The sequence below is a fragment of the Gordionus sp. m RMFG-2023 genome, chromosome 2, assembly GCF_954871325.1.
Source record: "Gordionus sp. m RMFG-2023 chromosome 2, tfGorSpeb1-WG-v2, whole genome shotgun sequence".
NCBI classification, from domain to species: Eukaryota; Metazoa; Nematomorpha; class Gordioida; order Chordodea; family Parachordodidae; genus Gordionus; species Gordionus sp. m RMFG-2023.
This window is the reverse complement of record NC_088776.1, coordinates 34666521-34691135: the sequence shown is the minus strand read 5'-3', so window position 1 is coordinate 34691135 and position 24615 is coordinate 34666521. Positions and strand designations below refer to the sequence as shown.

At 26.4% G+C, this 24615-nt stretch overlaps 2 protein-coding genes across 2 annotated transcripts in view; both read left to right on the top strand.

Annotated features, from left to right (window-relative positions):
- The window catches only part of LOC135923444 (gamma-aminobutyric acid type B receptor subunit 2-like), a 69139-nt gene extending 65655 nt beyond the window's left edge, over nucleotides 1-3484 (top strand). Inside the window, exon 19 of the mRNA XM_065458185.1 lies at nucleotides 3457-3484. Within this exon, the coding sequence (XP_065314257.1) occupies nucleotides 3457-3469 (13 nt within the window). The 3' untranslated portion in view covers nucleotides 3470-3484. The remainder of the gene's footprint in view (nucleotides 1-3456) is intronic.
- Nucleotides 3485-11515: 8031 nt separating this feature from the next.
- On the top strand, nucleotides 11516-22165 carry LOC135924284 (annexin A6-like). The gene is made up of 22 exons (XM_065459339.1): nucleotides 11516-11674; nucleotides 11839-11920; nucleotides 11982-12076; nucleotides 12170-12283; nucleotides 12330-12432; nucleotides 12487-12566; nucleotides 12666-12722; nucleotides 12994-13183; nucleotides 13252-13310; nucleotides 13387-13509; nucleotides 13554-13595; nucleotides 14099-14152; nucleotides 18386-18467; nucleotides 20250-20344; nucleotides 20429-20542; nucleotides 20608-20698; nucleotides 20961-21040; nucleotides 21091-21147; nucleotides 21429-21621; nucleotides 21667-21725; nucleotides 21839-21964; nucleotides 22010-22165. The coding sequence occupies exons 1-22, from the start codon at nucleotides 11618-11620 to the stop codon at nucleotides 22082-22084; spliced, it is 2028 nt and encodes a 675-aa protein (XP_065315411.1). The 5' UTR covers nucleotides 11516-11617; the 3' UTR covers nucleotides 22085-22165.
- The last annotated feature ends 2450 nt before the right edge of the window (nucleotides 22166-24615 follow it).

Sequence of the window (24615 nt, the reverse complement as noted above, 5' to 3'; positions counted from 1 at the left end):
ATATTTTTCACTATTAATATGATCTTGCACGTAGCTTGGGGAAACATTCTTTAACTTAATATAGTCTTAGATTCCTGAAATTTTTTTAATTTTAAATATGGGCTAGAAATTGGTCTGAAAATTTCTTTTGAAGACATGGTCAGGCCTGATTAAAAATCAAGGCCCATGCTTTCATATTCTGATTGTATTTTTAAATACATTGTGACTTTTTATATATTTTATTTCAGTTCTCAACTACTAAAATTATTATGGTCTCTGGCGGGTTTAAGAAAATTTTCCCAAGTACGTGGACCTGGTGGAAATTTTTTTTAATATTAGGCATAGGTGTAATATTTAACACAAAATATTTATATGGCCCTCAGGTAAAAGCTAATTTAAATATATTTTCACTCAAAAAAATAGTATTCACTCTTAGTCTTAATTGGTTGGCCTTGGTCTGAAGTAGGGGTGTTAAAATAGAATAAAAAATAGATATGGTTTTAGAGATTTACTTATCTCCAGGTTTGGGAAAAAATTTTGAAAATTTTTTTTTAGAAAATTATTATGGGTTGGGCTGGGTTTGGAAAATATTTTTATAAATTATATAGGGCTGGACTTATGGAAAATTTTTCAAAATTATTATGAGCTTGGACTCTTGAGAATTTTTTTATTTAACTTTAGGTCAGACATTGGCCCAAAACAAAATTTTTTGCAGGCATGGGCTCGGCCTGATCAAAAACCAAGGCCCATGAAAATCTGATTTTGATTGTATTTTTAAATTCATTATGATTATTTAAATATTTTATTTCAGTTCCAACTACCAAAATCTTGATCCTTCATTGGGCTTGGAAAAATTTTTCAAGTTTATTAAGGCTTTGTATTGCCTGGGAATTTTTATTAATATTAAATATTAGGTATAAGTGATCAGTAATATTTAACAAATAATATTGGTATTATCAAGTAAAAGCTTTAAATTTATTTTTACTCAAACCATAGTATTTACCCTTAGTTTTAATGGAGAACCTGGCCTGAAGGGGGAGGGGGTAAAAAGAATAAAAATTGGATATTATTTTCAAATTACAGAACAACTATCATAAAAGTAAGAAGAAAATTCTCTTTCCCCGTCATTTTTGACGGGCTATCTACTAGTAATATTATATTAGCCAAAACCTTAATAGGCCTGTTTTAAAAAATCGACCCAAATTGGACTTTTTAAAAACATTAGTTATAATAATAACTCCATATAGTGCTATCTAAATAATTTTATTAATTATTTCACACCTCATGTATTTGCAGCCATTTAAAAGACAGTGGGAAGAATATCTTGAATTTTGATCAACTTGTGCCTTACACTTTTGGCATTTATAGGATTATATTTCTATCCCAAGCCTGATTGCACCTGCCTATCAAAATAAATTTGGCGTCACAGTTTCCAACCCACAATAAAAAATTAACTCCTTCACGATGTTTAATATAAAGTAAATGGGTAACTTATGGGTTTTCTTTTTATAGGAAATAAGAGTAGGGTAGAGTTGAGGGCAGAATAGAATATAGGATGTAAGATATAATATTGTATAATGTCTAGTCAATACAATTACCTATTTAATTATATAAATTTCTCCCCAGGGTGGTATATATTATGTAACTCATAAGAATTATATAAACTATCAAAATCAATGTATGCAATTTCAAAATTACTCCTAAATCAAACTAACATTCAAATGACAATATTTTTTAAATATTTTAATATATATTTCTATTTCATTCAAATTTCTGTTTTGCATATTTATAAACTATCTTTTCAAAATAATTTTATTTGCGTGCTGTTTATATGTAACTGAAATTGTATGTAAATATTATGTAATACGATATACTTATTTGTCACATATACTTATAATAAATGTTTTTATCAAAGGCTTTCTGGATAATTCTTGAATTAATTTTTGCTAGCATGATCCTATATAAATAACTAATAAATGATACTCAGCATTACTAGCAGTAGCAACTTACGCATGTTACAAACCACAGAAAAAAGTTTTGTTGATTATCATTCTAAGACTTATATGTCTAGTTTGTAATCTGTATTCTAATTCTAAACATGATTTTGACTGTATGTGTGTGTATGTGGCATTTTATAAATCCTTTGAAAAGATATAAGAAGTATGTTTCTAGTAATAATGGTATAATTTCTTGAATAGGAACTATTTTTTTTTATCTACTATATATTTAAAAATTTCTCAGTCAAAAGAGCGATAACTTTATAATAAAAGACAAGAAATGTCGTCTAAATTCTATAAATTGTCCAAGGAAAAATGCGTGTTATTTTAATGGTGATATATCTAAAACGTCAAATTTGATTATCAATAATCATGAAACTATAACATCTAATCAAAAAAGTAAAAAAATACAAATTTTAACATTTAAATTTCTTAGCATACACGTGTCTATGATTATTTATATGTATTCTAACTAACAAAACTCTAAAAAAAATTTATTTAAATGTCATGTCTTTTATTTAGGAATGAACAAATTAAATGTAATATTTATTAAAATTATCTTCATGGTTATTTTGTGATTAAATATTTGGCATTTTCATCATTATTCTATCAATTTTTGCAATTGATTACAAGGTGGTCCCTAGTCATTATACTTTGACGGGGTTCAACCTTTTCATTTTTAAATTTGTGGGAAAATTTTAAAAATAGTCAAAAACTCATATTCCAAACTATAAAATTCTAACAATTTATTTAATATCAATGTCGTGATTGTAAATAAAAATAGTGAATATCGAAATGTTAATTTAAGACAACTTTATGAGCTGATTACTTCTGCAAGGCATTAGCATATTTATTAATTATAGACTAATCATTTTTTGTTTAAAATAGTATCTTAAGTCGTACAACCCACCTCCTTCAATTCTGTGCATAAATGTTATAAATATTGTAGTTAGGTTGAAAATAAAATTTTCTCCAATTAGCTTATATTACTCGAGAGAATAAAGGTGCAAACATCAGTCGTTTTTTTTACTTCTTTCGCATATTTTTTTATTCCGCATTTTTTTTCCACGGGATTTACTATAAACGAAGATTCGCTGAACTCTACGATATATAGATAATTTATTACTTACTTAGCTTACAAAAATTATTTTAGATTATTAGATCCAATGTAACATCAAATATAAAATAAATATGATATAATTAATAACATTAAATATTCGAAAATTTTTATATAGGGGGGGGGGGGGGTTACTATAAAATTCTCTACTTTTGTTTCGAACTGGGTGGAGGGTATGATTAAAATAGCTAAATTAAAAATAATTCATATTTAAAAAACGAAACACTAGACTTATTTGTGATATCTTTCTTAATTATTGTATTATTGATAAAAATTAAATAATAATGAAAATGCCAACTATATTAATATTAATGCGTAAAAAGTATTTTTTTTCAATATATAATCTTTTTAATAATGTTTTAGCGAAACAGATTAATATAGACTATTCGATGCCTAGCATTAAACTATGAATATGATACAATTAAAAGTAAAATAATATTAAACAAATTGGTATATTTATTTATATTTTACAGAATTTATTAAAAAATTTATCAAGTTTTTATATTCAACTAGAAACTCTGTCTGTGTTGAACTAATGTTCAGGTTAATATTATGATCTGTTATATTATAATTTCTCTTGGATATATTTATATAAATAATATAAGAAACATCTACTATTATTTTAACATTAATCTTAATGCAAATTTTATTTAATGAATTACATATTTAATTTAAATTATATATGTCTTTTATATTTATATATAGTTAAAAGCTAATGGTCATTTATTCCACCGAAATACAAAATTTGTTTGAAAATGATTTATAGCATTTTTTATAGACTATTTATAAGTATAATATATTATAATGTAATATTAAAATCGCGAATTGTATAAAATAAACAACTGTATATCTTTATCTGTTTAAATTATTTGTATATATGAAATACACAAATAGATTGTTCGAATTTAAGCAAAGAAATATATTCATAATGTTGTTTAGTATGGTTAGTATTGAAGTTAATTAAAAATAAACTTGAAATACATATTATTGTGCCCTTTTATAAAAAAAAAGGAGAAACGGGCATTTAATTAATCATATATATATAATTTAGAAAAATAAATAGTTTAAAATTATGAAATTATTATAAACATTAGTATTTCTCATGAATATTAAGGGTTGCCAATTAAAACTATTTTGTTATGTAGGAATTTTTTTAATTGATTTTTACATGGAGGGCGGCGCCTCATATACAACCCTCACCCTATTTTTTACCCTACCTTTGGCTGGATCTCATAGGTGACATATTACATTTTGGTAAATGTGATTCTCGATTATATAATTAATTTAAAACTATCAAACAAGGTAATAAATTATTTAAATGCAATAAATAGTATGGAGGGAAAATAAAATTAACAGACTCAAAAAATTAAATTGGATAAATAATGCAATAGGGGAGACCAGGGCTAGTCGGCGTAAGGGGCTTGTCGGTTCAAAGGATTTTATTTTAAAACCAATAAAAATTGAAATTTAGTTCTAAAATAGAATTCTATAATATCCATAATTGGGGAAGAAAATAATTTATAATATTTAGCTATTTAAATTTTTATCAGTTATGAGAGGTTTTTGACGTAAAAATTACAATATTTTTACTTAATATTATTAGGTTGTATTAAAAAATTAAAAGTTTAAACATGACAAAATGAACATTATATGAAATTTATATATCTATTTTAATATTTGGGAAAGATTCAGATTGATATATAATGCTTAAATATATGTTAAGATCAAATTAGTAATATTACCACCAGTGAGGTTAGTAGAATCGTGGTTAGTCGGCGCAATCAGTCAATTTTTATTATATTATTATGGCACCCAAATATATATGCAAACTTCAATATAGTAAAATTTTTACTAAAAAAATATTATGAAGAAACTATAAAACTGTATGAAAATGATATCTCATTAAGAAAAATACCATTTATTAAATGGATAAAATATTATATTTTATTACAAACCACTATAAAGGAGAAAAAAGCCCTATGGTACAAATCCAAAAACCCAGATGACAAAATAAATTACAAAAAATCCAAGATAATAGCTACAAAGGCGGTGGCTAGGGCCAAATCTATGGCATACGATGACATGTACGAAGATCTACATACCAAAGAAGGGCAAAATAAAATATACAGATTAGCCAAACAAAAAGAACTCTAGGGATATAAACGGAGCTCCGAAAGTAATCAAAAATAACGATGGGAAATTGATAATAAAGGAAAAAAAATGAATAGATGGAAAGAATATTTTCAGGAGCTTCTCAACTTTAATCACCACATACTACATCTAGATCAACACTCCCCATGTCAAAACCTTGTACAACCTATAACAGAACAAGAAATAATCACATGCCTCAAGCATATGAAAAACAACAAAGCAGGGGTCCAGATGATATTCCAATAGAAAGAATCACATGCCTCAAGCATATGAAAAACAAAGCTAGGGGTCCAAATGATATTCCAATAGAAAGCCTTAAAGCACTAGGAGATGATGGAATACATCTCCTCATGAATCTGTACAATAAAATAGTTGGAAATGAAGAGGTTCCCCAAAAATAGAGGCAGAGCTATCTAGTTCCTAGCTTCAAAAATAAAGAGGATACACAATTGTCAAAATTACGGGGGCATAACTAATGTCACACTGTTTAAAACTATACAAAAAAATAATAGAAAAAAGATTAAGGGATATAATAGAAATAGGAGAAACTCAGTTTGGCTTTATGCCTGGAAGATCAACAACCGATGCTATCCACGCAATTAGGCAAATGAGCGAAAAATACAGGGAAAAGAACAAAATGCTACACATGGTCTTTCTCGATCTAGAAAAGGCCTTCGATAGAATCCTAAGAAAACTTATCTGGTGGGCGCTACGCCACAAAAAGGTTCCCGAAAAATATCTAAGAATAATACAGGATATGTATATGGGCCATACAACAATGGTCCGTAGCACAACAGGTACTTCAGCAGGCTTTACAATAGCCGAAGGAGTTCATCAAGGGTCGGCTCTCAGCCCACATCTCTTCATAACAGTAATAGATTATTATCACAGTCTATAACGCAAACAGTTCCGTGGAATATAATATTTGCAGCAGATGATATTGTGATGCTTGCCTAATCTAAGGATAAAATGAAAGAAAGATTAGTGAGTTGGATAAATATCCTAGAAACGCACGGATTAAAAGTAAATAGGGAAAAGACGGAGTATATGGTGATAGGAGGAGATCAAACAGAGAGTATTGAAATAAATGAATGGCAGATATCGGCAATTGAAAGCTGCAAATATTTGGGCTCCACTATACAAACAAACGGCACAATAGAAAAAGAGATAAAGAGTAAGATTAATCAAGGGTGGTTAAAGTGGAGATCTTTATCTGGAGTGCTATTTGACAAAAGAATCCCACACAAATTAAAGGGAAAAATTTACAGTTCCATAGTACAACCAACTATTCTATATAGTTCGGAAACATGGCCAACCAAAGAATCAGACGAGAGAAGTCTACAAACTATGGAGATGAGAATGCTGAGGATGATTGCTGGGGTAACAAGAAAGGATAAAGTGCGCAGTACAAGAATATTAAATATTTTAAAGGTAGTGCCCATTAAGACTAAGTTAATGGTAAACAGACGTAGGTGGTATGGGCACACAATGAGAAGGCCTGTGAACTAAATAGGAAATAAAGTTAAGAAGTATAAATTAGATAAAAGAGATTGTATGAATAACATAAAGTGGAGAGAGATGTTAAAGGAGCTTACCACCAGAAAAGGTGAAAGCTAAAGAGAAAAAAAAAATATTATATTTTATAAATGTAATATATTAAATAATAATTTTATATAAATTTATTAATGTGATTGATTTTTCATAATACATTTCAATTTTAATATAATATCAGACCTAAATAAATATCTTGCAAACTAAAATCTTCATATACATATTTTTTAATTGACAATATAATATGATTCAAATTAAACATTTTATTGGATATGAACATTTTAGCTTATAAATTTTAACCTGATAATAATATCAATGTATTTAAAATGAATTATATCTAACATACAAATATTTATATATATCTATTTTAATTGACAATACAGTGGCGTATCCAGGATTTTCTTATAGGGGGGAAATTTTTTTTGGGGGCTTCGCCCCCAAACCCCTTTTAGGCCGGGTCTTATTTAGCTATTCTATTAAATTATGAATAATTTAATAATAATTATATTTCTATTTTTAACTATTATTTACTAATTCGTGCTTATGGATAGGATATTACAAGCCTCTTTTTTATTATTTCAAGTTAGGTATATTATATTTAATGAAGTTTTTTTAAATGTAAAGGTTTATTTATATGTAAAGTTGAAATAAAGTGTAATGTCATTTTTTTTATAAAATTTGCTTTAAAAACTAGCTTCAGCTTAAATTCTCGTACAATATAAGTAGAATATAATTTTTTTTATTGAAAATACTAATAGTAGTTTAAAATATTGACTAGAAAATAATTAAATTAACAAGTTTTTTTTAACTTCTTATCAAATACAAGATTTTTAATTATTTAGTTTGTCTTTGGAACCAAATCTCTGTGTATATTTAACAGAGCTAACCCATTTAGCCAAGATTCAGTACTTCGTAAATATGTTTTCAACCTTCTCAAGTTGGAAAAAGTCCTTTCATTCGTACATGTTGTAATAGGCAAACATGCAAGAATATAAAACAACTTCGAAATATTAGGAAATTGAGCCAAGGTTTCTTTACACCGATTGAGCGCATCAATAGCATGCTCAGGTAAAATAGCTAAACGTATAAATATTTATACCACAATTCGAATTCACTGATTAAATTTATTTCAGTATCAATCTCATAGGAATAAAATTTTTCTAAATATTTAATTTTACCAATAGTGGCATTAGAAAATGAAGAAGGATCTTTGGGTAATAAAACTTGAAGATTGCTAAAGACTTGTTTTTTATCTAAAACCCGTACTTTTATTTGCTATAAAAAAGTATCTAAGAATGGGATGAAAATGGATATTTTATAATATTCTTCAGTTGAGCCAATATTTATTTTCATCTCAATAATGGCCTAGGTGCTAGACGAGGTTTAATTAGTATTATATCATAAAATTTAGCCTTCGATTCAACGTCTAGATAAATATTATGAAAATATTTATCTACATTCATTCTTATTGTATCTACCTGTTCATGTATATTTTCCGCCAAATCAATAACTTGAACCAAATCTAAATTTGGTTTTTGTAAATTTCTACAAAGTAGTGAGCTAAAAATAATTTATTGATGCAACTAGCAGCACTGATAAACTCTGATTGATCAATTGAATTCAATAATGATATCGCTGCTAACGACACATTACTTTTTTTCATGCTCAGCCTTATTTATAAATTATCGTTTGATTTCAATCTCTTTGACTAAATATTTTTACATTTTATTAATATTTTTGAATAATATGTTGGAAAATTGATATTCAAATATTTGTAAAATTTTGATTGGTGGGGGGGGGGGGGGTGTGGGTCTGGGGGGTGGGGGTAAAATTTTTATTAGCTTAAAATGATATTTATGAAAATAGTCAAATTTGCGATGGGGGGGGGAATTTCCCCCTTTCCCTCCCATTGGTTACGCGCCTGTGACAATATAATATGATTAAAATTAATTCATTTTATTGGACATGAACATTTTAGTTATCAGATTATATTTAGCCAGATAACAAAATCAAATGATGTTATATATTTAAATATAGAATTAGATAAATTTTGAGTAAATTTATTATTAATAAAAAATAAACATTAATAAAAAATTAATAAAAGATGTGTGTATTATATGTAAACAGGATTATAAAAGTTTTCATAATTTTGAAGATTGGTTTCAATGTAGAGTGGTTCTCTGTCAAAAAAGATTGTTATTTTATTTGTTATAATTGTAAATAGAATATTATATAAATAAAGTATCATAGTTATATATTAAAATCTGAAAAAAAATTTTTTTGTCCCATAAGAAACCTAATAAACCACTTGATTTGACTAGCCCCATCGATGATCCGACTAGCCACGGGTTCGGGGCTACTAGGTTCAAAAAATGACTTTTACTAAAACCTTTCTAGAGAAATAATTATTAAATATTTAAAAAATATCACAGTATATATTTATAGGTAGATGTTTAAGGTATCTATTGGTATTTTGTAAGATCTTATATGATCATTATTTTCGAAGCTATGATGATTTTGACAAAAATTGCACCGACTAGCTCTGGTCTCCCCTAGTATACTTTAAAAAATTACAACTCCTTCCTATCAATAGTACTGTCTTTTCTTTTATAAATACTAGTGGAACAGGAAATATATTTGTTATCAAAGGATTAAGTACTGGAAGCTGTTGTCATGATCACTCCGATTGAATGGGCTCCTTATCCGTAAGCGTATCAAAGACAGTAGAGTCTGAGTTTGCGAAGATTTCGGTTGAAGACATATCTAATAAATTAGCAAACGGTTTAGAGAATATTTTATTATGGCATACGTATACATTCTATATCGTAGACTAATTTATATAAGTGCCAAATCTCCAGTGTATGAAGAAATTATTAAAAGACATAGCAAATGTAGGATGATGTTATTATTACAGAACACACAGACCATAAACATACACAATCATTGCTACAAGTATTAATTACCATGTTAAAATCTTGTATCGAAAAAATAAGGGGGAGGGGGTATATTTAAGGCATCACATATATAGCACAAACTACACCAGTATGAAAATAAAGTAGATGCAATTAAAAATTACAAAAGTTTCTCGATATAAATTATGATACTTTTAAGAACTTATTAGGAAAGACCGGGGTTATATTGCCCATAAAAAATTGAAGTATAAAAAATAGACAAAGCATTTTTTCTAAAATGTTAAAACGTATTTTTATTTTTTGCATATATTTCTACGTTAGAAATTAATATTTAAGAAAAAAATCATTTAGTTTTAAAATGAGAAATTTAAAAAAATGAAAATTTGTATTTTATGAAAAATACCTGGGGTACCTATTATCCTTTCACGTTACATGTCATAGCGCTTCTTTATTTTTAAATTTAAAAAAATATTTATATAAAAGTATTGATTCTAAGTAAATAAATAAAAATAAATTGTCAAATATGTTAAATTTATTAGGGATTTATATCACCCGTATACTTGCTGCCATATAAATCAAATCTGTCATATAATTACAAGAAATAAGTAAAACATCTTCATATGCTTCTAATGTTTTTATAAATTTAGTTGCATTTTTTTTTATTCAAAATAATCCCTGCTTGAAAATGGCTAATACGACCCCGCCAAAACCTGCCCCAGGTCTTCACAATTAATTAAATTATAATTTTAAGATAGAGTGCATCAAAATTTACTAAAAGACCATAAATTGTGTCAATATTTTTATATATGATAAAATATTTATCATTTAATATTAAGTCCAAACAACGTTTATAAAAAAGTTATTAGTGAAAATGTAAAAATTTAAAAAGTTACTTTAGGTATGTTAAAATTTAAATTTGCTTCTGAAATTTTTCATGAGCAATTTTGTCCCAAACTTTTTAGCTCTACTTAAGCACCTTATTAAAATACATGTTTGACATATTTTTAAATCTCAAAGTTTATTAGTTTTTAAATATTTTGAGAAGATACCTACCTCAGGATATTCCCGGTCTCCGGGACCCAAATAAAGAGTTTATTAGGCAACACATATCTATGGAGGTCTGCCGATAGAATTATGTCAGCATTCTCGGTGTATATTTTTTGTTGTTGTTCCTTTGTTTTTAAATATTTCTAAAGTTATATTATATTTTAGAAAAAAAAATATTAAAGTTAAAAAAAGATGAAAAGTTTTGAAAACAATATTGAATTTCACCAGCAGAATAATCTTAATCTGAATCGAGTCAAATCAGCACTCATTTGGAAGATTTAATAATAAAAATCTAACCCTACTTCGAATAATAAAATTTGAAAGATTTTTATAACATCCTCTAAATTTGACGATTTAGTTAATTAACAACAAAAAACCCTACTCTGTGAAATAGTTTTGGTCTATTTTGTTATATATCTATTTCATTAAAATTCTTACAATTTAAAAATATATAGATAGTTAAGCTTGTTGCTATAAAAAATTATGCATATAATAGTAATAGCGGTAAATTACTTAATAATTATTAATTATATTCCCTTTTTTTAGAAAAACTAAAAGAACGATAAAAAAAATACCCCGTTCCAAAACCAAATTTTAAGATTTGACATATATCGCCACATATGCTTTTTTTGACACAAAAATAACATTATTTTCTTGAAGGTTAAAAAGGAATCTTTTTTTCAAAAAATCTTATACAAAATAAAAATACTTTAAAAATAATAATCTTAGACTGTTCCTCACATTTAAAAGAACTTACTTAATTGGTCATTTTTAATTTTAATTTTTTAAAAAAATACAATTATTAAAGTTTTAAATATTTTTAATCTGTTAAATCTTAGCAATATCACGTTACAATATAAAAAATGTTTCTTATCTTGATAGTGAACGTGTTAATATTCTCAAATTTATGCCTTATCGTGGTAAGTAAGCATTAATTATTTTCTTCGTTTTTTTTAAAGATATATATAGAGTGGCGATTATTTAGTATATCATCATTCTTAAAATTTTACTAATAACATGTATTTCTATGATGTGTTATATGATAACAAATTTTTTAAATAATTGGTGTTCTTAAAATATAAAGAGTTCGGGGACTATTAATCCGCAACCAAACTTTAACGCGAGAGGTGATGCTGAAACATTGAAAAAAGCTTTGAAAAGAATCGGTAAGTTAATATATGATTCAATTATGAACTAATATCATATTCTAAATTATTTATAAAAAAGGAACCGACGATAAGACTGTTACTCGTATTATAGCTGGTAGGACTAACTTTGAAAGACAAAAGATAGCTCAGGAATATCAAAATGTGGCTAAAAGAGTATGATTACTTAATTTTAAATCATTTTTATTATGTAAAAATAAAAATTATTTAAACTATATATTGATACTATGATTGTAATAAATGTAAAAGAACCTTCTGGCCCATATAAAAAGTGATACCAGTGGTAAATACGAAGACATTTTAGTGGCCCTTATGACACCCGCTGCAGAATTCGATGCTCAGCTAGCGAATAAAGCACTAAAGGTATATATTTGATACCTTCGTTTTTTTCTATTTTTTAAACTTATAGGGTTTTGGCATGGGTTATGGATTGGATTTGAATCTCTTGGTAGAGATATTATTAACTAGAACACCCAGGCAAATTCAGGGAATGAAGGCCGCTTATCAACAACGTAGATTAATTTTCTATCAATACATTATTCAATTATATCACTTCAAATTTTTAGTATACAAAAAAGATCTAACTCAAGATATAACCAAAGCTGTGAGCCCTGATGTTCGAGATCTTTTAGTTCAACTTAGCAAAGTATATATTTTTGTGAAGATACTTTATTATAGTAATAATTATCAATATCCCTTTTGTCAAAATTTATTTTCTAAATAAAAAATATACTTCATACACAAGGGAACTAGGGATGATTCCAATACTGTAGATCGTATACAAGCCAAAAATGATGCCGAGGTGATTTAAATATACTTGATTTTATAAGCATATTTTATTCGAATGGACCTCTTTTAACATTTTATATAAAACCCTTAATGTTCAGATTATATATGAGAAAATTAATAAAGAATGCAATTAGAATATTAATGAAACTGAATTATACAGTAATATGATTTAAATTGAATTTCTGAGTATAATCTAAATCAGGCGCTATATCTAATTTTTATGATAATTTATTTATTTTTCATCGGTTAACATTTCTGAACTAGAACTTTTCATAACATTACAGGCACTATTCAAAGTTGGAGGCAGAAATGTGGGGACTAATTTACCGGTATTGAATGAAATCGTAAGCCAAAGAAATTACGACCAATTGAGACAAATATTTGAAGAATACAAACAGGTATCTCAGAGGCCCATAGAGGATACCATAAAAAAGGAAATTTCAGGAAAGCCTCAAAAAACTCTACTAACTATAAGTTTAAATAATCACTTTTATTTTCCCCTAACATTTGAAAATTTATTTAATTTAAAAAAAAAATAATAGTGCAGTGCATAAAAGATCCTGCTGGATATTTTGCTGAAAGGTTGAGACACTCCCTCAAGGTAATCTATATTAACCCATCGATATATATATATTTACAATTTTTATAAATAAATTTTTTTAAATTTTTATGGAAAGGGTATGGGCACCAGTGAAGATGAATTAATCAGAGTTTTAACGACACGATCTGAAGTGGATTTAGATAAAATAAGAAGTGTGTATCATCAAAAATACGGAAAAGACTTGGAAAAAGCTATAAGAGTAACTTCTAAATACCTTTGTTAATTTTTTTCTTCTTGTTTTAGGGAGATGTTCACGGAAAATTTCAAGATGTTTTGGTCGCCTTAGTTAGGGGCAATAAAACATAAAAAAAACATATTCAAAATCAAATATTATTTAAATTTCAGTTTATAATGAAATATACATCAATAATATGTAACTTATACTTTAAATTTAATATGATGTTAATGTAATGTAAAATACTAAATTTATGTGATATAATATATATTCATTATTATAATGCATCCAAATAAATTTTTCAATTTTTTTGATTCTATTTACCATTATTATCTAAATATGATTAGAATTTCGAAAGTTGATAATTAACTATTTGATATTAGCCAAGTTTATATTTAAAATTATAATATCACACTTGTCATATATTATTCGTGTTAAATAAATTGATAAAAAATATTGGATATCATTTTTTTTAAATCAATATTATATATATATAGTATAAATATAAATTTCAAGATCATGTTTGTACCACAAGCTCAATAAATATAATTAACATTTGTCTTTATAATTTTTGATTTTATAAATTATCATTCGTTGGAAATTTTGATCTTAAACTAAGATGATTTTGATATTGTCAATCTTGCTCTTATTAGTCGATTTATCGCAGGTAAAATGAAATTTTGAATTAAGGAATATGTTAATTAATATTTTTTACATATTCTTGTTTACATTTTTAATATACTATATAAATTAAATGATGCTATAAAAAGGAGATCTTTTATTGAGAAAATTATGTTATTTTAATGCGCATAAGAATAATAATAAATTTATGTTTTTATCAATCACCAGGAAACACTTTTACCATAATTGTTGCCCGAATAAATATGATTTTTCTGTTATGTTAATTACACAGGATTTATAAAATCTGCTCAATCTTCCACTAACTCTCCTCATCTAAATCCAATGAACGAATAAGACTTTTGTTAAAAATAGGCTATGACCTTTTGGACTTGGAAGATAATTAGTGAATGTGACCCATAATTTCTTAAGAAAGATCAAGTTAGCCTTTGATCAGAGATTGCCATCTATTTATAATTATGGATATTGGAAAAGGTTAGCATCCAACAATGAGACATCTAACCCTTTTTGGGGGAAAAGAATTTAAGAGATCTGAGTTATTTAAATTTTAGCACATTTTATCTCAATTTTTCTAAATTACGACTCGATCAAATTATAGATAATTGAGAAAAAAACGAGTAAAGTTTCAAGACGACAGGTTTTTTGAGCCACTATAAAATACCATATGCTCGAGTTAAAATTATAATCGACCATCTGATCAAAAATAATTAAAAACATTATACTAAAAGAAGGTGATTTTGTAATTGATAATAATGTTAAGAGTGTTTATTTCCTTTTCCAAAAATTTCAGATAAATATATATTTTATATTTTTAATATATTTATTCAGTAGTTTTAAAAATATAATTTAGTTTTTTTGTGTTTTTCCCAATAATATTTACATAATTTTTATTTAAAGTTGCCTAAAGGTAATTTTTTAATTACTAGTATCTATTAACGCGCTACTCCTTTTTTTAAAAGTAGCTTTAGGTAACTCACTACATTTGAAAATAGCTTTAAACGACTGGCTTTCAACTAAATTTTCTACGTAAGATATCTATTACGATCAGGTGCTTAATCAGATATTTTCTATGGGGAAGGGGGGAAGGAGATAATTTTTTTTTATAATGAATGATTTTTCTGGAACATTAAAAATTTATTAGAACTAATCATCATATCAAATTATTAGAACTAATTTTATTTTAAAATACAGGGATTTGAACCGAACCTGAACCCGGAGGAGTAAACCAGGGTTTTTGATAAAAAAATCTGAACCCGAACCGAACCTTAACCCCATTTATAAAATTTTTACAACCCCGAACCGAACCCAGGAATTTTTATGAACCCGGGTTCAAGCGGGTTCAGTGCATTTTTTAAAATCATATATTAAGATATTTGTATAATTGTAAATACAAATATTAATAATTTAATTGAGATTTTAAAAATTATCATAATACCTTTTAAGTGAAATGATAATAAATTTTAAACAACTTAATTCATTTATGCCATTTTTTATTTTTTTTAAAAATTTATCTTAAAAGATTCCTATTGGAGTGTTACATAAATTTAAAGCAATTAAATACATTCACGCCATTTATTTTTAATTTTTAAGTCTCAAAGATTACTAATTAATGGAATGAACAAGTCAAAGTAAAAATTATTATATTGATTTATTTTTTGTTCAGATTAATTTTTAATATATATTAATGAAGTGTATATTATAATTGAAATTAAATTTATATAACTGTTTTTTAATTCTATGAAATCATTGCTATTTAAAATTTATCCTCTTTAACTCTTTTATTTCAAGGTTTATGACTGTTTTGTATTTTTAAATGTATTTTGCCTATAAATAAAATAAAAAATTTATTTTTATAACAAATTTATGTCTGGTTTTTTAATATCAATTCGAAAATTCTTAAACCCGAGCTGAACCCGGAACCAAACTCGGGTTCAAAAATATTTCCATAAACCGAACCCGAACCCGAACCGAACCCACCTTTTATTTTTTACTTAAACCGAACCCAAACCGAACCCGGGGCTAAAATTTTGCAAGGTTCGCATCCCTGAAAATATGACAATTTCGAATACAAATATTAAAATATTGCAAAATACAAAATATTTAAGAGCGAGTATAATATTGTTCATTATTATTGCTTTATAGACCGGTCTATGATTGTGAAATCAATACCCATTATAGCTTCTATCCCGTATTGATATTATCATTGTAGAATCAATACCGTAGTTTTTGGTATTGTAGAATTAATACCGTATTGATTTTTAAGAGTTGTTTCCATAGCTTCAAATATATTGGCGGCCATTAAAATTGTAAAATATTTATTCATTATATATTTTTTCATCGTTTCAAATATATTGGTGGCCATTAATATTGTAAAAATTTATTATATAATTTTTCAAAATATTGGTGACCATTTCGATTTATGAAATTTTTTTAATAGATTTAATATTTTTAAATATATTTAAATGATTATAAAAATGATTTTCTATTTTTATTATGTGCTATCTATAATTGTCGATTCATCTATAAATATCGATTCAAAGATTTGTAAATTATATTTTAGATTTTATTCGTGAAAGGTGGGTTCGGTCATATATCAATATGGTATTGATTTTACAAAATTATAGAATCAATACCATAATGATTTTAGATGATATTGAATTTACAAAATTATAGAATCAATACCGTATTGATTTTAGATGGTATTGATATTACAATACTACACCGGTAAATCGAATAAAATATATTAAACATTATAAGATGATTTAAAAAGTTAATCAAAATATCGTTCATAAATGAAAATTTAATCATCTTTGCAAACCAATTTTTCAAAAAGTTGTTTTGCATTAGGGATTAAATCTCTATGTATATTAATTAAACTCACTGATTATTCACTTGGAGGTTTTGGGTCATATTATGTTTAAATTTTTGGAATAAAATGAATCTATTATATATTTAATTAAAAAGTAATTAAACATTTATTATGGAAGTTAAGGAGCAGGGATGTCTGACACCTGTTATGATTTATAAATCGAATTTAAAATTAAATTTTATTTTCTTAATCAAAATTATATTAATTAAGTTGTTAAGAAACTTGATATGGTTAGGGAACATTGTTTAAATCTAATAACTAGGGTAGTCAGGAGTTAGTTAAACTGGGGCGAATCAAACCAGTTTTAAATATAAACACTAGTAAGATATTTAAATTTTATTTTAGTTGTTTAAAATATATAATTTAACTTTTATAGCAAAATATGAACCTTATTTTGTAATTTGAAAAATCGAATTTAAATTAAATTTTATTTTCTTAATCAAAATTACATTAATTAAGTTGTTAGGAAACTTGATATGGTTAGGGAACATTGTTTAAATCTAATAACTAGGGTAGTCAGGAGTTAGTTAAACTGGGGCGAATCAAACCAGTTTTAAATATAAACACTAGTAAGATATTTAAATTTTATTTTAGTTGTTTAAAATATATAATTTAACTTTTATAGCAAAATGTGAACCTTATTTTGTAATTTGAAAAAGTTTAGAAAGATATTATTTATTATTTTAATTATGATTAATAAAGTAGTGCTAGTAGTGGTGGCTAACCCAGGGTACTTTGAGCTATCATTATAAAATATAATTTTAATTTATATTTTTTCTTTGGTTATTTTGTCAATTATACTCGTATCAATTATGAGATATTATTGAAAATGGAAAGAATCAAGTTTTTATACGTCCTAATATAAAATTATATTTCAATTTTTATGTATATTTTGATTTTGGCTAAACTTTATTTTATAGTAGATACAAATAATAAAATATTATAATTATTCAATAAATATTAATCCTAAGAAATAAAAATAATCCTTTTGTCATTTGGAAGCCCCATAAGATGATTTAAATAATCTATGGTTGGGGCTTGTTGGAAAAAATCAAAACTTTCACATAAAATAAAATTTTTAAAAAAAGATAGTTTACTAATAAATTTTAATAGTGCCCAATAATGGTATATAATCGTAGGTAATCTATTAATATATATTTAATTCCCAAAATATATGAATTACAATATTATAGATTATAAAAATGGTTTGTCCAGTCACGGTCTCCTTTACTGTTAAGATTAGTCAAATGGAATGTAAAATACCTAAAAAAAGGAATAAAAATTGTCTGTGTTTTTCACATTCTTTAATACATATGGGTTTAATATTTATCATATTTAGAATTTTGTTTCTACTTTTTATTTATTATTTATCTGATTTCTTTATTATTATAGCAAGCAGGTACAATTGAACCAACACCAAATTTCAATCCAATTGCCGATGCAAAAATTTTGGGTCAAGCTCTGATAGGATTAGGTTAATATATATATAATTTGATGTCACCTGGTGACACTGGATTACACGGCACTAGGTCCCACAACACTCGATTATGCAACTAACATTTTGAAGAGGTTGAAATAATAATCCCGAAGAAAATAAACTTGCGAAAAAGGGATTTCTTTATCTGAACTAGCCTTCCCCCTCATGTTTATTTCCCATAATATCTTAGGAGTCTTTAAGCTCTCTAGTTTTTATTTATATTTTGGCCATATTTTGAAAAAGTATATTTTCATTTATAAACATCATCAAAACTAAGTTATTATTATAATTACAAAATGTAATCAGGTGTCGCATAATCTAGTTACTTTGGATATATTATAATAATTAAAAATTATATCTGAACAAATATTATGTTAGAAGCATTAAGATTATACAGAGTTTCTCTAACATTAAAGGATTTTTTATAATTTAAAATTTGACTTAGACACATGGGTGCGAAAGATCTTGCTCATCTTCTTTTTACAGGCTTAAACATAAAACTCTTTACAGGAAATCCTTTAGGGTTTTATTACTTAAAACAAAGAGTCTAATTAAAATTCTCAATGATCATTAGTTTTCATAATAGCATGTCGGATGTATTTTCAAGTTATATTTAACGAATATTGATTAGAATAAGTTCGGAACCTTAAATATAATCTGTTGTAGTTTCCATTATGTTTCCAAGGTATTAACGTACCCCCCCATCACCCCCCCCCATCATTTTTCAAAATTAAAAATGGGATTAAATTTTTATCTAAACTTGATCTCTGCAATGGGCCAGTTTATAGTCCCAACTCTCACCTCCCTCCCCCCACCCCGCCGTGTCGAACTTTTAAACATTTAAAGGATCTGTGGGTAGGTTAAAAAATATTTTTAAAACAATGGGCTGACGATAGACTGGGAAATTTAAATATTTGGTTGGTGGGTGGGCAAGTTATTATAACAATGGGAGACCGATAGGCTAGGGAATTCGAAATATTTTTTCAGGCGAAATGAGCAGAACAGACTTCTATTTATTAAAAATTATTTATATCATAAAACATTATAATAGAGAGAATATAATAAAATATGTCATGTATTAGTTTAAGTTAAATAAAAAAGATTGATACTTATAAAAAGAAAAAAACATTTTTTAAAAAAAATAAATATCAAATGGTGAGGTTGGGCCATGATGTTTTAAATATTTGATAACACATAAAGTTTAAGTAAAAATACATTAAAATAAAATAAATAAAGAGCCAAACCAGCTAATACAATAATTTTCAACATTAAGTGGGCCGGCTTATTTAACAATTTTTTTAGATAAATAAAAACCATAAGTAGACGAACGATCGGGTTATATTTTTAAAAACAATGAGCCGTTCCCGTTAAAACCCGCTCATTGCATACCTCTAATATGAACCATAAAGCTTCGAATCAAAAGTTTAAAAAAATCAAGAACAAAATAAATATAATATTATAATCTTATTTTATAATGTAATAGCTTTTCCCCCATATTAATATTTTATTTTCTAAAATTATTTTAACTGAAAAAATATTTATTAAAATCTGTCACAAAGTTAAAATTACTATATATAGGTAAAATTTGATTTCAATTTTATAGAATTTAACCTCCCCCCCCCCTCCTATCCTTTGAAGTAAAACTCTAGACTAGATCACTGCTTAAGGATAACATTCGATTAACTTAAAGAAATTTTAACGAAATAAACAAATTTTAATAACTATACTACTTTCCTAATAATTTATTTATAATTTATTTTTTAAACGATTTGATTATAGGAACCGATTCAAATAAATTAATTAGCGTGGTAGGTGGAAGAACCAATGCTGAAAGACAAGAAATTGCAAAGGAATATAAAAATCTACATAAAAGAGTATGATATTTTTCCTTTTTAGAGAATTATGGGCAATTGAATATTATGAATATGAGTTATCAAAGTTTTTTTTTTCAATTTTAGGATTTAGTAGCTCATATCAAAAGTGATACTAATCGTAAATTCCAAGATGCGTTAGTTGGGCTGATGACTCCACCAGGTGATTACGATGCTCAAATAATAAGACAATCTATAAAAGTAATATCTTACTATATAAATCTTTCTACAAAATATATTATTTTATATTTAATAATTTATACTAGGGATTTGGAACTGATTTTGATATTTTGATCGAAGTTATGCTAACCCGCACCCCGCAGCAGATCAAGGCAATGAGGGATGCTTATAGAAGATGTAAACAAATTAATTAAACATGATAAATTCTTAACATTAATAATAAATTTTAAATAAGGATTTTCATCGGAGTTTAAATAGGTAAATTATTATGTTGAGGAGGTAAAAAATAAATTGAATATTAAATAATATATTTTATTTGAATTTCTAAATCTGTATTGGATATTTTAGAGGAGAACCTTTATTGAATTTTCTCAATAATAATAAAAATAATATCTTCTTTATCATTATGTTTTTTTAAATTAACCGTGTTTTTGTGAAGTGTACAAAAAGGACGTTACCAACTCGATTAAAGGCGATGTGAGAGGATATGTTGAAGATTTATTAGTCGCGCTTAGTAAAGTTTAATCTTTATTAAATCTCTTTTTCTATCATAAATTAATTTAATATAGGGTGACAGAGATGAATCTACAAATGTAGATCCTGCACAAGCTCTCGTTGACGCTAAAGTTTACACATATTTTTTATATTATTATAATTTTTTTTAAGTTACACAATAATTTATCATGTAAAATAAAAATTGTAACAAAATATTGAAGTTAGAGGTGATCTGTAAAATAATATAGTTTATTTTAGCATGATTATGAGTTCTATTTATTTTGATTTTTTTAACAAATATTTGATAATGGTTGAATAATTTAATATATTTATATATATATAACTTTAATAAAATGTTAAAATCAGTAACTTCTCCTTTTCATTTATACTCAATCATATTATCATAATATAGAGATTATATCAAGGCGGTGTTCAAAGATCCTTCGGGACAGATGTTAAATCATTTGTGGACGTTTTAACCAAGCGAAATTATGCCCAGTTAAGATTGATTTTTGATCAATACCAAAGAATTTCTCGTCACAGTATTGAAGAAGCTATCATTAAGGAAACATCCGGGAAAATCCAAAAAAGCTTATTGGTATTAGGTTATTTTTTTAAAAATTATATTTTTAAAGGATAATAATAATTAGTCGAAGCAATACGAAATCCTGCATCTTTTTTCGCAAAGAGACTACGACATGCGATGAAGGTAAATCATTATTACGATTTCTGAAATAAACTTTGGTAAACAATCTTTATAAAAAAATTTAACAAATATATGTTCATTTTAAAAAATAAATAATATTTCATATTATAAATTAGAGTGGATTTGGAACTAAAGACAAGGATCTGATTAGAATTTTGATTACTAGATCAGAAATAGATTTAGAAGACATTAAAAATGAATATTTTAAAATGTATAAAAGCCCGTTGGAAAAAGATATAAGAGTAAAATTATAATATATATTTATAATTTTAATAATATTTGTTTAGAATGATGTATCAGGAAAGTATCAAGATATATTAGTTGCATTAGTCAGAGGCAATAGGAAACCCTTAATGTTATAAAGTAAGATGAAAGGCTAAATTATATTTTGCTGAAAAATATTATCTGAAAATATTTAAATAATTGTACATATTCACTTATGAATGGTTTTTAAAAAAAGAGAATTATTAATCTTTTTTGTCATGACATTTAATTGAATAAAATATAGATTTATTTAGTTGATATAGATCATACATAATTTAATCTTAACATGTATAGCTAAAATATTATAGATTTGGAAGCTTTTATGTCTATTACATATTTATGGGTATATTGATATTTAAAATGGTTTGATATGATTTTGATACCATTCCCTGATTAATATTATATATTGATGTAATTAATAAAAGGTTAAGCGGATTTGTCATCTTCGATTTGATTTATTTAATGTACGATGTCATTCATAATTGCCTTTGTCACTTGGTGTCGAATCGCGGGGATGGTATCTTGATACGGATAGAATTGTCGATGAAGGGAATTGGTTTGTAGGTGACCCATTCGTCCGCAATTAAAGTATCTAGGAGGTAGATTTCGTGGCGGAGTATAAGTAGGCCAAAACTGGCATAGAATTAACGGATGGATATTGATACTCTGGGGCAGGTTACATTCGGGATGGCCGATAAAGTTGCGGATGAGTTATGTTTTGAACCTTCGCGTTTTTTTAATATCTAACCCCACGATTCTATCGGATTTTGTTATTTGTCTATATTCTTAAAAAGACATGCAATTCATGGAGTATAGCTTGCTTTTTAGGGTAGGGATATTATGCCCGACATAAATTTTGTAGAAATGAACAAATGGCCTTCTTTTAGATCACAATTTGGTACGATCGAGGGGGTGGGGCTACCGCATATTGGGTTGTGGTTTCCTTCGGATATTGAAGATGGTTTCTATACCTGTATCGAGCTTAATTTAGTAGCTCAGCCATTTCCGAAATAGAATCCTATATTTTTCCTTGAGTGCCTATATCATGTGAGGAGAATGTATTTTTTATATTCCAATAATATAAGTCTATTATAGGTGAGAAATACTATCCCCTTTTCAACGTCATCGTTTTTGTTTGCAGGCAGAAACGGTGTAAAAAGTTATACATGGTTTCCGCTGCCAAGTACTCTTTGAGATTGAGCTGTCGAATTCCCCAAGGCGCCAGTTGAGAAAGAGAACAGTTTTGTGAGTTGTGTATCCATAATAATCTCTGTTAAAACAAACACTTATTTAGATCATTCGGGGATAACCATACCCCAAGATTCCAAGTGCTTTCTTGGTTACGGTCATATAAATTATTACAAGAAAATGTTATTTTAGGAGTAGGCCAATTCAGTGGCCCCTACACTTTTTCAGCGAATGAAGCAGAATACCCCCATGAAAAGTATCCCCCCCCCCTCCAAAAAATGATAATTATGACACACATTCATAAATAATTTTTATTGCATCAATTTTTAATATATAATATAAATCTTTATAAATATTATTTTTAAATTAATAATTTAGATAAATTAGATAGAGAAGCGAAAGAAATTATAATTTCATCAGTATTTAATTTTTTAAATAAATTTTTTTCCATTGAGAATAGAATATGGTTAAATTATTGAGAAAAGAATCTTTCATGGTACTGCGAAGTCTTGTTTTAATTAATTTAATTTTACTCATGACTCTTTCGGCAGTACATGAGGTTGTGGTTAATAAATATTTATATAAAATTCTTAAATTAGGGGAAGCAGAAAAATTTAAAAGTAAACGATAAGGTAAAATAAATGAATAGTTTTTCCAATCTGAATTATCATCATCATCAGAAGAAGCTAAATAATGTATTGGTAAAAATATTTAAATTAAAAGAATCTGACAAATCTTTAGATTCTTGAACCTCTAGGTCATGAGTAATAATTACATTGCCCCTTTTGGCCATCTTATAAATATTTCTAAACTTCAACATTTCTTCGAAAATTTGACTTGTATTTAAATTGTAAAATTCACAAATATCCTCGATATCTTCTTTAATAATTGATTTTTTTGCCATTCCCTTCGGCGTAAAAAATGATATTTGATGTAAAAATTTCATGGAATCATCATTAAATCTTTCGTTAAACTGCATAATAATTAAATCGAGTGCAGCATAAAACACACCTATTTTAAAGCTAAAAAAATTTTCTATATTTAATGATGAAAGTATATATATCTCTTCTTTTTGGTTTGTAATGTTTGAAGTCTAGAACTTTCAAAATCAAAAGGTGATTTCTCTCCTTCATAAAATCTTGCGCCTTTGAAAAAACATCCAAAAATTCAGTGTTATTATCTATTAGATTAAAAAATAATTAAGACAATAATTTATATTATACTTCTCAAATTAATCAAGCAATCTTGTGCCAATTGAATTTGATTTATTGCATACCCTATATCCTTCGAAATGGTTTGCAATTTTGTACAAGCCAAACTTGTTATCAACAATATTTTATCCAAAACACTAAGTGATAAGATAAAATCAAATTTTTCTATTCTAAAGACTATAGCACTAGCCATAGTGGAAGTGGAAGGAACTTCAGAATTCTTTAAATTT

What these genes read in the sequence shown, in the direction of transcription:
- LOC135924284 (XM_065459339.1), top strand. Translation starts at nt 11,618, where the DNA reads ATGTTTCTTATCTTGATAGTGAACGTGTTAATATTCTCAAATTTATGC. An exon ending in GGTTGAGACACTCCCTCAAG is followed by an intron (nt 13,311 to 13,386) that starts GTAATCTATATT and finishes TTTTATGGAAAG; the next exon opens with GGTATGGGCACCAGTGAAGA. An exon ending in AAGATGTTTTGGTCGCCTTA is followed by an intron (nt 13,596 to 14,098) that starts GTTAGGGGCAAT and finishes TTTTGATCTTAA; the next exon opens with ACTAAGATGATTTTGATATT.